This window comes from Sceloporus occidentalis, unplaced genomic scaffold, assembly GCF_023333645.1.
Source record: "Sceloporus occidentalis isolate IW3139 unplaced genomic scaffold, rSceOcc1.0.p SCAF_3, whole genome shotgun sequence".
NCBI lineage: Eukaryota > Metazoa > Chordata > Lepidosauria > Squamata > Phrynosomatidae > Sceloporus > Sceloporus occidentalis.
The window spans coordinates 191,110,252-191,124,993 of NW_028316983.1; the positions used below are offsets into that span (position 1 = coordinate 191,110,252).

The 14,742-nt window shown below is 43.2% G+C and overlaps 1 protein-coding gene across 1 annotated transcript in view; it reads right to left on the bottom strand.

Annotated features, from left to right (window-relative positions):
- AQP4 (aquaporin 4) overlaps window positions 1-14,742 on the bottom strand; it is a 33,523-nt gene that overhangs the window by 7,721 nt on the left and 11,060 nt on the right. Inside the window, exons 3-4 of the mRNA XM_089517218.1 lie at window positions 5,239-5,403; window positions 3,564-3,644 (exon numbers count right to left, since the gene is read on the bottom strand). Of these exons, the coding sequence (XP_089373344.1) occupies window positions 3,564-3,644; window positions 5,239-5,403 (246 nt within the window). The remainder of the gene's footprint in view (window positions 1-3,563; window positions 3,645-5,238; window positions 5,404-14,742) is intronic.

Here is a 14,742-nt window from a genome sequence, read left to right on the forward strand (position 1 = left end):
TGTGGATGACATCTTTAAAATCCAAGTCCTCAGCCTCTCTGTTCAGGTCCTGCAGAACCAGCCCATTGTCCTTCCTGATCAAGTCTAACCATCTGGCATCTGGTATGTGATCTTCCTCTCTTTCTACTGCCCCCCCCCCCCCACCTTTCCTAGCTTTTCTAATGATTCATCTTCCCTCATGATCTGGCCGTAGTACAACAGCCTCAGTTTAGTCATCTTGGCTCCCAGAGAGATTTCAGGCTTGATCTGTTCCAGAACCCATTTGTCTTCTTGGTCGTCCATGGCATTCTCAGTACTTTTCTCCTGCACCACATCTAAATGAGGATTTTCTTCGAATTAGCTTTTTTCACTGTCCAGCAATCACATGCACATGATGATGGGGAATCCAATGGCTTGGCCTTTGGATCAATATTTGAAGCAAGGTATGGGAACTCTTTGGCTATTTCAATTTTCTCATATTCTAGGATGAATTCTTGTAGATCTTCCATGGTCATTAAAGGCCATTCTTTAAAAACATTCTATTTTAAAACCCTGCCAGAATAAAACAGTCCTTGCCTAATGTCAGGACAGTGAAATGGGGACCATCTGTTCTCCATTGGAAGAGAATTCAAGTTACAAGGACAGCCACTAAAAAAGCCCTGTTTTGCATCCCCATCAGCCTTGACTGAGATAGTGGTGGAACTGAGAGAAAGGTTTTGCCTGAGGATCTTGGTGCCCAGAAAGGCTGATATGAGGAGAGACAGAATTCCAGATAGCCTAGACCTAAGTACTTACTTGAATTATAATTGGATTCTGGTTGTTTATTACCTGCCTTACCATTGTCCTTCTTTTTCAATCAGTCTATGGGGCCATTCAGACTACATTAAAAACCGGGTTTGAAATCGATTCTTCCACATAAAGTTCATATTGGGCCCAATTCCATCACAATCCATGTCGGGGCTTGCACAAGGAAATGCCCTTTACCCCAGGGTATCCAGAATCGGGCTCAAATCCGTCTTTTCTCAAAAGACCAGGTTGTGCGAAATTTGAACTTGCCCTCGATCATGATTGGGGCAAATTTAGTGAGGGGTTAGGGTCAGGGGGCAGGCAGTGGTCGGAGCATTCCCTTCCATCATCAGAAGGGGAGGAGGAGGAGGAGGAGGAGGAGGAGGAGGAGGAGGAGGAGGAGGAGGAGGAAAGAGCCAAAAAAGGGGAATCTGGATGCAAAGGGTGACAGGAGGAAAGGGGGAAATCAGGGGTGACTTTTGGGCTGCAGAGGGCTGTCAGAGAGAAGTGGGGGGTGGAGAAAGTGATGAAGGAGGAGGAGGAGGAGGAGGAGGAGGAGGAGGAGGAGGAAGGGGCCGCGGGAGGAAGGGAGCCATGGAGGGGATCCTAAAACGGAGCAGGAGGAGGAGGAGGATGAAGGAGCTGGGGGAAAGGGTCAATGGACATCCCCAAGGAAGGAGAGGGTCTGAAGGGAGGAGGAGGAGGAGGAGGAGGAGGATTTCCAGGGCGAATTGGGTTGCGGGGCTACGCTGGGGCATGTAGGGAAATCAGGCTGCTTGTTCTACTTTCATTTCCTCTTACTCCTGGATTATTGTCAGAGGGAGGTAGGGGGTGGTGGAGAAAGCTCAAAGGGAGGTGAGGGTCGGAAGGAAGGAGGATTGTCCAGGGAAGTAGGGGTGTGGGTCCAAGCTGGGGGATGTAGGGAAATCAGCCTCTTTTGACAATTTATGCGCATTATTTTTTGGGTGCTTGCTTGTTCTACTTTCCTCTTGCTCCTGGATTATTATTATTATTATTATTATTATTATTATTATTATTATTATTTGTGTTATATGAGGATGCTACAGGAATGCCTGTGCTGCATTTCCCTTTTATTCCCAATTCATTCCATGGATCTACTTTAGTTGGAACTGACAGGTCATTCTCTCTCAGCCTCAGTGGAAGGCAATGGCAAAGCCCCTCTGAAGAGAATGTAGCAAGAGGAAAAGAGTCAGTTCAGTTCAGGTCAAAGGCAGGGCATGAACGGAGCTCACATCAGGCACCTCCCCCCCTTTCATATTTTTTAAAAATTATTTTTGTCCAAATATGTGCATGATTTTTTTTCTTGAGGCAGATAGAGCAGGGCTAATGGCTTGTGCACTTTCCCTTTCATCTGCTCGCTTCCAGCAAAGGGGAAATATTGAATGCAAATGTTACAAATGTTGCAAAGGGCTAGATTTACAATCAATGTTACATTTTTTGCTCTTGTCAATTAGAAAAAATGATACATACTTTTGCTACTGAATTCAGAGGCAGCCCTGAATTGCTTTTAAAAGCAAAAAATAGAATGCATGGCAATTGCATCCTTTTCTGGCATTTCTGAGGTGAAGAATTTATTATTATTATTATTATTATTATTATTATTATTATTATTATCGTTATTATTATTACATGTGTAAGAGGCATTCTGGGGGGCAAGGAGTGGGGGATGCATTAGCTTGCATGGGATTGAAAATGGGGACAGGGGCAGATCTGACCCAAATGCCCACACATACGCACAACACACAAAAAAGAGGTTTTTAAAAAATTGACACTTTGGGGCATTTTGTGCATGGCTCTTTAAAAAAAAGGAGGTGGGGAGGACACTTCTGATGCCCCTGCAAAATGTCACCATGACGATCGCTTGATTGACAGCAGGCACCTTTGACAGCAGGCACAGAATGCATTCGATTTAAAATGCCCCTCTTTTGTAGAGGGCACTTGCTAACAGAGAGATTCGGGGGAGGGGCATCCGAATCAGCCCAGTTCCTTCCAGATCTTTGATGCCAGTCTGCATGGGGCCTACAGTAGCTTTCAATGAAACTTCATCACTACAATGTACAAATTGTTTGAGGTCAAAAAGGCTGTCTTGATAAATTCTAGTTCTTTCTGCAGTTTTCTAATGTGTGCTATTATAAACTACTTTTTGTACTAAAACTGTAATTTGGGGGGCAATTCAGAGGAATCCAAAATGTTTGCCTGGGTTTTAGGAAAGGTGCATTTCAATCACATCTTTCCGGCAATGCCTAAAATCTAGCTGATTGGCTTAGTTGCTATGTAAGATTAAGTAACATTTTTGAGGATGGTACATTTTGTGGAATGAAAATTTTCACCCACTGTTTAGATACTGATTCAAAACAATATCAACACTTTTAAACCAGGGGCAGAAATCGTGCAGTCCTCTTGGTGATGTTGGACTATAACTCCCAACATGCTTTACCATTCTCTGTAATGGCTAGGATGTTGGAATATGCAGTCCAACAACACCCAAATGGCTTTATGATTCCTATCCCTGCTTTAACCAGTTATAGGATAATCCTATACATATCCCATTAAGTTCAAGGGGGAATAATCCCAGATAAGCAGATACAGTATTGAAGTCTTAATACTCTGATTCATGTGAATCACTTGAATTCATAGCCTCAAAAGAACAGAAGAGATATATAAATTAACTGGCTTTAAGAGGCCAGATTTATAATTTCTCATTCATGTACGTGAAAACAGCAATTGTATTTGTTATGTTCTCGATAAACTTGAGGCTTCCAAACATAGTCACTTACCCAGTGATTTTCCCATTTCCCCATGATAACTGCAGGTCCAAATGACCTAGCAGGGTTCATGCTAGCACCTGTGTAATTGATCTGCAATACAAATAAGAAAAATTAAAAATATTTTTAAAGGAAGAGTCTTGGTTATGGATTAAACCTTGATATCATTTGATTGTAGTCCTGAATTTATCCAATTTTCACTTAATTGTTTTTGCTTTATCATAATGATTTATTTTGCAACATTTCCCCACCCCCACCTCCCTCATATATTTGATATGTCGGGGCTCTTTCCAGGTACAGCTTTGAGGGCAGCCTGCTCTGGCTATGAAAACAACACTATAATAATACTTTTCGAAGTGTTAAAAAAAAGCACATGAAAATTATCTCTGGATGTTAGAAAAAGGTAACCAAGGCAGACAAGAGGCTAGACCAATTCCTCTGAGAGCTGCCTTGGGTCCCTTTTTGGGAGAGAGGTGGTATAGAAATCAAATAAATAAAGGGGAATTTCCAATAAATTTCTGAGAAGAAATACTATTTGGGCAGTGATATAGCTATGGGGAGAATGAAGTTGTTGCCACTGCCCCCCCCCCCCCCCCCCATGAAAGTTTCCTTCAGTCTCTTACATTTCTAGCATTGCAGCCTTGGTAACTCTGCCCTTTTCTTTGGATACTTAAACTGTATTTCAAAATGCTCAGTTGAAATTTTAAGTTATTGCAATGCTAGAAATTTGGAGAGTGAAGGAAAACGTCACTGAGGAGGCAGAATGAGGCAATGCCCTCATTTTGTGCATTCTCCTTCCAGCTAAATTCTGTTATTTGGGGCTGTTTAGCTTTTTTTAAAAGCTAAACAAGGGAAGACCTGATAATGGTCTATAACATTGTGTGTGGTGTGTAAGAAGTGAACAGAGAGAAGATTTTCTCTCTCACACACAATAACAGAAATTAGTGGGAGATTTGGGATGATTAACTGCATTGTTAAATGTAAAATTCACTATCATAAGATGCAGTGGTAGCTGCCACATGGGATGGCTTACAAAGGACACCAGACAAATTCATGGAAATGATGGTCACTAATGGTTACTAATCTGGCTGTCTGTATACCAGCTTCTGTATCTGAGGCAGTATGCTGCTGTATATCATTTGCTGCAGAAATATGAGAAGAGTGGAGTGGCATGGGCTTCTCAAATGGCTGGGTCATGGACCAGTGCCAGTTGCTGGTCTATGGTGAGTTCCCAGTGAAAAAAGAGCAATGCTTTTAGCCAATGGGAACAAATATGTTATTAGTCCCTGGCACTCTAGAGAAAAAAATTGCTGGTCCTCCACATCAGATAGCCTGAGAAGCTCTACCATAGGCAGCTGGCTGTCCGATGCATGGATGCAACTGGCTGTCCGATGCATGAAGAGAATGCTGGATTAGATATGGCTATGTTCCAATCCATAACATCTTTGTTTTTGTTACAGTTACCATTTCAACTGCAACAAACCTCTAGATTTCATACCACTGTGTATACAAACATATTGCATGTCAAGAAACCCTGCACATGTTGCATTAATATCCACTGACTATTTGCTATAGCTATGAATCACCTTTGTAATAAGATTTTTAATGAGCAAACTAAACCATTGCAACTACCTATAGTTTACAGCTGTTTGTCCAGTATACTTTAAGGAAGTAGGTAAGAACTTACCCCAAACAAGTGTCCTATCACAACAGACAGTCCAATTGCTAATGCCACTGAACCAGTGACATCACTTCGCTTAGAATCACAGCTGGCAAAAATAGTAAAAACCAGTTGGAATGTAATTATCAACTCCACCAATAGTCCATGACCAGCAGAAAGATCTGAATGTACCTGGAAAAAGGAAGTACACCAGAGATACAGGGAGCATAAATAAAGTGTGAATTTGTGGTGTGTATGAAAATATTTTTTTTCTTTACTTGGAAATCCAAGTGTAATATATCCAAGAGCAAACTTAAGAAAAGAAAAAAGGATGGCAGAGTGGGTGAATGTAAACCTTCTACATAACATATTCTTCCTGTTGCATGCTGAGGATTGGAAAGCACTGGTTTGCACCGGTTCTAGCACTTAGTAGAGATGTGCCATGTGAAGGTGGTGCTCAAGGATTCTGGCCAAATTCATTGGGCACTGGTCCATTAAGGGCCCTTTGGCACCACAAAATTACAGCTGTTTTCAGTTTAACTGTCATAGCTGCATTCCATGGAATCTTGGGGTTTGCAGTTTAGCGAGGCATTATAGGTTTTTGGCTGAAAATGATAAATGCCTTCCCCTAAAGCAGAAATCCTAGAATTCCACAGGATGTTGCCACTGCTTTTAAAATAGAACCATAGTGCTTGAACAGGCCATAACTTTCAGAGACTTCCATTTTGTAAAGGCAATTTAATTTTCAAAATGGGTATTTTTGAAAAGTAGCAGGATAAGCCCAGCTGGCATCCAGGCTGTATACTGGTTGAATTCGCCCCGGCATGAGTGAGTGTGATAACACCAATTTTGAAAAGTAAATGTGCCTTTATCTCATCAAGGATAAGGCGCTTTAAAGCCAATGTGCTAACCTCCATTATAAGTATCAAGGGATGGAAACCTGTCTCTGAGTGTCTTAGCCTATGGTTCCCATCAGTTCCAAACACTTGTGAAGGATTATAATAATAATAATAAATTTTATTTATATACCGCTTTTCCAGAAGATCAAAGTGGTTTACACAGAATTAAAACCAGTTACAAACACATCATAAAAATAGATAAAAACCAGTAACACTATACAAATCTAAAACAGTCATTCAATAGGGTGAGGCAGAGAGTCGATGGGATCAAAATATACAACTTCATTTTCCAGAGGGGGAGGCTTGACAGAAGAGGAAGGTTTTAAGCCTCTTTTTAAATGTTTCCAGGGGGTGATAAGGCGGAGCTCCTCGGGAAGACTGTTCCAGATTTGTGGGGCCGCTACTGAGAAGGCCATCTGGGATGTAGTAACATATTTAGAAGGTGGGATTTCCAGCAAGTTCTTCCCGGTTGTTCTGAGTGTGTGGGGCAGATTATATGGGGAGATGCGGTCCCTCAAGTAACTCAGGCCCAAGCCATGTAGGGCTTTATAGGTAATAACCAACACCTTGTATTTTGCTCGGAAGCGAATAGGCAGCCAGTGCAGATCTTTCAGAATAGGTGTTATATGGTCAAACCTGGAAACGCCAGTGACCAATCTGGCTGCCATATTCTGTACTAGCTGAGGCTTCCGGGCTTGGTACAAGGGTTTCCCCATGTAGAGCGCATTACAGAAATCTAAGCAAGAGGTTACCAGAGCATGTAGCACAGTTTCAAGGTCCCTTTGGCCCAGGTAGGGTCACAGCTGGCGTATCAACCGAAGTTGATAGCAAGCACTTCTGACCGTCGCATCCACTTGAGATGTCAACTGTAAAGGCGAGTCCAGAAGTACTCCTAAACTGCGAACTTTGTCCTTCAGGGGAAGTGTGACCCCATTCAGGACAGGTGGATAAATTTCCTTCCCTGGGCCTGGGGAACCTATCACAAGTACTTCCGTTTTCTCTGGATTCAAACTGAGTTTGTTTTCCCTCATCTAGCCCATTACTGACTCCAGGCAGTCAGTCAGAAGAGAGACCCCATCCTTAGTCACTGAATCAGTCGGGGACACAGAGAAACATATTTGGGTGTCATCAGCGTACTGATAACACCGTGCCCCATGTCTCCGGATGATCTCTCCCAGTGATTTCATGTAAATGTTAAACAAGGTGGGGGGCAAAATAGCTCCCTGAGGGACACCAGATGTGAGTTCCCTCTTAGAGGAGCAAGTCCCCCAACTGCACCATCTGGAATCTGCCCGAGAGGTAGGAACGGAACCACTGGAGTACAGTGCCCCTGATACCCAACTTCCTCAGGTGTTCCAGAAGGATACCATGGTCGATGGTATCGAAAGCTGCTGAGATGTCCAAGAGCACCAACAAGGTCACACTTCCCCTGTCGATGCCCAGATGGAGATCATCGACTAAGGCGACCATGGCGGTCTCAACTCCATATCCCGCTCTGAAGCCAGTTTGAAATGGGTCCAGATAATCGGTTTCATCCAAGACAGCTTGGAGTTGGAAGGCAACTGCTCTCTCGATCACCTTACCTAAAAATGGTAATAGTTGTTTCTTATTAGGGGATCCAGGGAGGGTTTTTTAAGCAATGGTTTGACCGTTGCTAATTTTAAGCTAGATGGAAATTTTCCCTCCCTGAATGATGCATTAATTATGTGACACAATAATGATGTTACTGCATCACCACCCTGGGAAGTCAGCCAAGAAGGACAGGGATGGAGAGAGCACGTCGTCTTCCTAACACTTCTAAGAAGCTTGTCCACTTCATCGGTATGTACAAACTCAAAATGATCCAGTTTAATAGAGTCCACGGAAGCTCTGGACACCTCTCCTATCGTCTCTGATGAAATGCCAGCGTTGAGATCAGCCCTTATCCGAGAGATTTTATCTGCAAAGAACTTGTTATGGATATTAAGGCTCAAAATATCTGAAAGCCTAGGGCCTGATACAGACAGGCCAAAATAAAGCTGCTTCAAGTCACTTTGCAAGTATGCTGTTTAAATGATACATGTGTCCTAAGAGTCCAGAAGCCACACAAAAGCCACACCCCAGTCTTAAGGAATGGAGTGCAGCTTTGGTGCAGCTTCCAGACTCTTAGGATGCATGCATCATTGAAACACCATACCTCCAAAGTGACCTGAAGCAGCTTTATTTTGGCCTGTCTGTATAGGGCCAAAGTTTCCCAATTCCTATTTTATATGAACCCTCCAGAAGAGATTTCCCAGGATTTGGAATGTGAAGTCTTCAGCATGTGGATAACATTCAAGTCAGTCTCTCTTGTCCATCAAAATCTTTTTTTTAAAAAAAAAAATTGCATGTCTATACTTACATTTGCTAGCTTGATTATAGTGACTTCCTCTTTGCATGTTTCATCACACTCTCTTATCTCCTGCATCACTCTAACCTTCAGACATTTTCTACTTCTCTCTCTTTCTCCTTAAAATGATGTATTTGATTATAAACAAGTAATTTGTAAGTAACGTTACTTTTGTTAGTTTTACAGAGAATACTAAACTTAGGCCCAGTACAGACCGGCACTTTGTGCTGGCTTGGGGCTGAAATTAGGGTTCTGTAGGGTTGGGTGTCTGCACACTCCCAGCTCTACTATCAGCGCGCAGGCACCATAACTGTGTGTGCCCATCCATACGGGGTGTGCAACAATGATGTCTGTGGGGCGCAGTGCCTAAACAGCACTACACAGCATGGACATCATCATTGTGCATGTGCCAATGGCGCCCCATGTGTGGCACAAAAAGAACCCGCCGGAAGCAGGTTCTTTTTAGGCCTTGTGGAGGCCACAGTGTATGTGTGCTGCAGCCTTCCTTCAGGGTACAGCCCCTTAGGTACAGCCCCTTAGGTCTTTCTCTGGTAGACTCTCTCTGTCTGTGTGTATGAGGGACTGGTTGCTGTTCAACTTCTGCACTATTAATTTGACAGTTTGACAGATCCACTACTATCTTTCATATTTTCCAACATTTTTACGGTGCTTGCTGATCTATTTCGAACAGTCCGGCCAGAGAGAGGAGAAGGAGAGGAGCTGCTTGGCAGCCATTTTGAGACCGTGTGCTTGAGACCGTGTGCTCGTTGCTGAAGGGGAGGAGGTTCTGTGAGTCACATCTGTGAGTCACAAGGGGGCGGAGCTAGCAGACTAGCTTTATATACCAACTTCCAGAGCCTTCAGAACAGTCCGGCCAGAGAGAGGAGAAGGAGAGGAGCTGCTTGGCAGCCATTTTGAGACTGTGTGCTTGAGACCGTGTGCTCGTTGCTGAAGGGGAGGGGAATTTTAGTTTTTTTAGTTTTCTTTAACTCAACAACTCTGCTCAAGTGGCATCAGATTAGAATCAGATATTGAAACAGAACCTTCGCTTTAAGTGTAAGATAGCAGCCAGTAAATTCCTTTAAAGAAGTATTCCTACTAGATTGACTGTTATACGCATTACTAAAGACTTTGCAGTATGGACAACGAGGGATCTGCTGCAGTCACCTGCAACTCTTGTGGGATGTTTCTCTTCTTGCCTACAGAAGTGGAGAACTTCACATGCACCAAGTGCAAGTTGGTAGCACTCTTGGAGGAGAAAGTGCAGCAGCTGGAGTCCAGAGTAGCTACACTTCAGCAGATTAGGGAACAAGAGGATTTCCTGGACACAATAGAACTAACCATCTTGGATGAGTACCACGCAGAGGAAGATGCTAGGCTGGAAGAGGTCACTTGCCAAACAGAGGAGGCAGACAGCTGGAGGAATGTCACAAAGAGAAGTAAGCCAAGAAGGAATTGTTCGGGGAGCTTGCAGCTAGAGAATCGATTCGAAGCTCTTTCCCTTATCAAGGAGGATGAAGAAGAGCAGCATGGACAGACTTCAGGGACGGAGCAGGGGAGCCTGAGAGTCCCACCCGAGGGAACAGTCGCTGCTAAGCCTCGGAGGAGGCGTGTGGTCGTAGTGGGGGACTCCTTGCTGAGGGGTACAGAAGCAGTGATTTGTAGGCCTGACAAGATGTCTCGAGAGGTGTGTTGTCTTCCAGGTGCAAAGATCCATGACGTGACAGAGAGGCTGACAAGACTGGTCAAGCCTACTGACAAATACCCCTTCCTTTTGGTCCACGTGGGAACTAATGATACTGCAAGACACAGCCTTCTGGACATCAAAAGGGATTATGAGGCGCTTGGTAGGAAGCTGAAAGGAATGGATGTACAGGTTGTCATCTCGTCTCTTCTGCCAGTTGAAGGGCATGGTCCAGGAAGGGAGAGGAAAATAGCAGATGTGAACAACTGGCTCCGCAGATGGTGCCGCCGAGAAGGATTTGGATTCTTCGATCATGGGCTGCGGTTCCATGAGGAGGGACTTCTTGCAACAGACGGGTTGCATCTCACGCCAGTTGGAAGAAATGTTTTTGCCAACAGTCTCAAGAACTTGATCAGGAGAGCTTTAAACTGAGTTCCGAGGGGAAGGGAGACAATATTAAGGAAGGCGAAAGGGATGGCGAAAATAGTCAAACTGACACAGAGGAAACAAGGCAAACAGTGCAAGGACCCAACAGTGGGAGGCAAAAAAACTTGCACAGGCAGCAAGTAAAAGGGAACCATGGTCTGCGATGTCTCTACACTAATGCACAGAGCATGGGAAATAAGCAAGATGAACTCGAACTCCTAGTACAACAAAGCAAATATGATATAATAGGCATCACTGAAACCTGGTGGGATGAGTCTCATGATTGGAATGTGGAAATAGAGGGGTATAACCTTATTAAGAGAAATAGGCCAAACAGGAAAGGAGGAGGAATAGCACTATATGTCAGAGATATTTACACCAGTGAAGAGATCCTGGACATCAATCATGGAAGCCAGGTGGAGAGCATCTGGATAAGAATCAAAGGGGAGGGAAACAACAAGGATGTTACGGTGGGAGTCTACTACAGACCCCCAAGTCAGACTGAGGAATTGGATGATATCTTTCTAGAACAGATGACCACACAGTCAGAAAAGAGAGATGTAGTAGTGATGGGCGACTTCAACTATCCTGATATTTGCTGGAAGTCAAACTCAGCAAAATCCTCAAGGCCTAGCAAATTCCTCACTTGCCTGGAAGACAATTTCATGGTCCAAAAGGTGGAAGAGGCAACAAGGGGGTCAGCTATTTTAGATCTGATCCTAACCAACAAGGATGACTTGGTTAATGGGGTGCAAGTGGTGGGATCATTAGGTGGAAGTGACCATGTTCTCCTGGAGTTTGTAATACAGTGGAAAGGAGAAGCCAGGCAGAGTCAGACACGCATCCTAGACTTTAGGAGAGCGAATTTCAGTAAACTTAGAGAAGTATTGAGGGCGATTCCATGGTCAGAAATACTAAAAGATAAAGGAGTTCAGGATGGATGGGAGTTTCTCAAAAGAGAGATACTGAAGGCACAATTTCAAACAGTTCCAGAGAGAAAGAAAAACGGGAGGTGTCTCAAGAAACCAGGATGGATGACTAAGGAACTTTCAACTGAGCTAAGTTTGAAACGGAACATGTATAAGAAATGGAAAAAGGGGGAAATCACAAAAAAGGAATTCAAAGAAATAGCAGGCATGTGTAGGGGTAAAGTCAGAAAAGCTAAAGCGCAGAATGAACTCAGGCTTGCTAGAGAGGTTAAAAACAATAAAAAGGGCTTTTTTGGATATGTCCGCAGCAAAAGGAAGAAGAAGGAAACGGTAGGGTCACTGCGTGGAGAAGATGGCAATATGCTAACAGAAGACAGAGAAAAGGCAGAATTACTCAACACCTTCTTTGCCTCAGTCTTCTCAGAAAAGGCAAAGGGTGCTCAACCTGAGGATAATGGAGCAGAGGACAGAATAGGGGAATTTCAGCACAGAATAAGTAAAGAGATAGTAGAGGAACACCTTATTAATCTAAATGAATTTAAGTCTCCGGGACCCGATGAACTCCATCCAAGGGTATTAAAAGAACTGGCAAATGTAATATCGGAGCCATTGGCAATAATCTTTGAAAACTCCTGGAGAACAGGAGAGATCCCAGCCGACTGGAGGAGGGCAAACGTTGTCCCCATCTTCAAAAAGGGGAAAAAAGAGGATCCCAACAATTATCGTCCAGTTAGTCTGACATCAGTTCTAGGAAAGATTCTGGAGCAGATCATTAAACAGAAAGTCTGTGAACATCTAGAAGGCAATGCCATAATCACAAAAAGTCAACATGGGTTTCAGAGAAACAAGTCATGCCAGACAAACCTAATCTCTTTCTTTGATAAAATTACCAGCTTGGTAGATGAAGGGAATGCTGTGGATATAGTATATCTTGATTTCAGTAAGGCCTTTGACAAGGTTTCCCATGACATTCTTGCAAACAAGCTTGTAAAATGTGGGCTAGACAAAGAAACCGTTAAATGGATCTGTAATTGGTTGACCGGCCGAACCCAAAGGGTGCTCAACAATGGCTCCTTTTCATCCTGGAGAGAAGTGACCAGTGGGGTCCCACAGGGCTCTGTCCTGGGCCCAGTGCTATTCAACATCTTTATCAATGACCTGGATGACAGAATTGGGAGCATACTTATCAAATTTGCAGATGACACCAAATTAGGAGGAATAGCTAATACCCCAGAGGACAGGATCAAGATTCAAAATGACCTGAATAGACTAGAAAGCTGGGCCAAAGCTAACAAAATGAAATTCAACACAGAAAAATGTAAGGTATTGCACTTAGGGCGGAAAAATAAAATGCACAGATATAGGATGGGTGACACCTGGCTGAATGAAACTACGTGTGAAAGGGATCTAGGAGTCCAAGTAGACCACAAGTTGAACATGAGTGAACAGTGTGATGCGGCAGCTAAAAAGGCCAATGCTATTTTAGGCTGCATCAATAGAAGTATAGTGTCTAGATCAAGAGAAGTAATAGTGCCACTGTATTCTGCTCTGGTCAGGCCCCACCTAGAATATTGTGTCCAGTTCTGGGCACCACAATTCAGAAAGGACATTGAGAAACTGGAGCATGTCCAAAGGAGGGCGACAAAAATGGTGAAGGGTCTGGAAACCATGCCCTATGAGGAACGACTTAGGGAGCTGGGGATGTTTAGCCTGGAGAAAAGAAGGTTAAGAGGTGATATGATAGCCCTGTTTAAATATTTGAAAGGATGTCATATTGAAGAGGGAGCAAGCTTGTTCTCTGCTGCTCCAGAGAACAAGACCCGGAACAATGGATGCAAGCTACAGGAAAAGAGATTCCACCTGAACATTAGGAGGAACTTCCTGACAGTAAGGGCTGTTCGACAGTGGAATGCACTCCCTCGGAGGGTGATAGAGTCTCCTTCCTTGGAGGTCTTTAAACAGAGGCTGGATGGCCATCTGTCAGGGATGCTTTGATTTGGATTTCCTGCATGGCAGGGGGTTGGACTGGATGGCCCTAGTGGTCTCTTCCAACTCTACGATTCTATGATTCTATGATTCTATGAATTCTGCTATGAACCACTTTGGGGACCTGATAGAAAGGCTAGATAAAAATGTTGGTAATTAAGTAACTCATTAACAATACACCAGATGTTGCTGTTTCAATTCTTTACAATGATTTTGTTGGAAATGGCAAAAATCCATATTGAAATGAAATGAGTTTAGTTAGTTCCAAACACAACATCATACTGGATGACTTCCATTAAGGCAGAAGAAATCCTCTCACTCTTGCAGCCCTCTGTGTTGCCTGAAAACCTGCTTGGTTCTGATAGCTGGCCTCCTCATGGTTCTGGTGGTAGAAGCAATATTGTCAGTGGAATAAGCCCAATGAAGCTCACTTTTAATTTGGTAGCTTGCACCCATAAGGAATTACTCTTACATTGACTTATGCAGAAACAATGGCTATCAGAACAACCATATCTCAAAAAGGAATGATGTTCTCAAGGTAGCCAGATTTCTAGAGAATATGTTTTTTCTTCAAAAGTTTGGTTCAGTTATATAGAGATCATTCCATGAGGACTGAACTAATTGTTCCTTGGAAATGCAGAATAAGAAAGCAATAATTCCTGACTGGCGATATCTTTGACATAGCCACTGCTTCCCTGTAACAGTTTGCTTACCTCAACCACATGTGCTCACACAAACTACACTGTGTCAGCCCTCACTTCCTTCATGCACCATCATTCTTGGGAATGAATGGAATGCTTCACTGTAATATCTAAAAAGGGTCAGCATGTTGAAATCTGTGATAAGAGTTTTCCATCTGCTCAATGGCATCCTATTATCCTAATTCTTTTTTAAGCCCTTAAAAAAATCTAGTATCTATAATACACACTTGTTGCTGACATGATCCCAAGGCATGTATGAATTTTAAAAAGTGACTTTTTTCTTAAGGAAGCTCCCAGAAATTCCAGGTCATTATAACTCGTAGGAATGGTCAAAAATCATCCAAGCTTTGTGCTATTGTTTTTTCTCTCTATGATGTTCTCTTTCATGATTTGGTAATGGCAACATTATGCAACTGATATATTAACCTGATGAACAGTTCATCAGCACTAGGGCATCTAGCCACACAACTGGGCCTCTACTTACCATCATATAGGGTAAAACAGAAGTACAGTTGGCCCTTCTTATACACAGATTTTT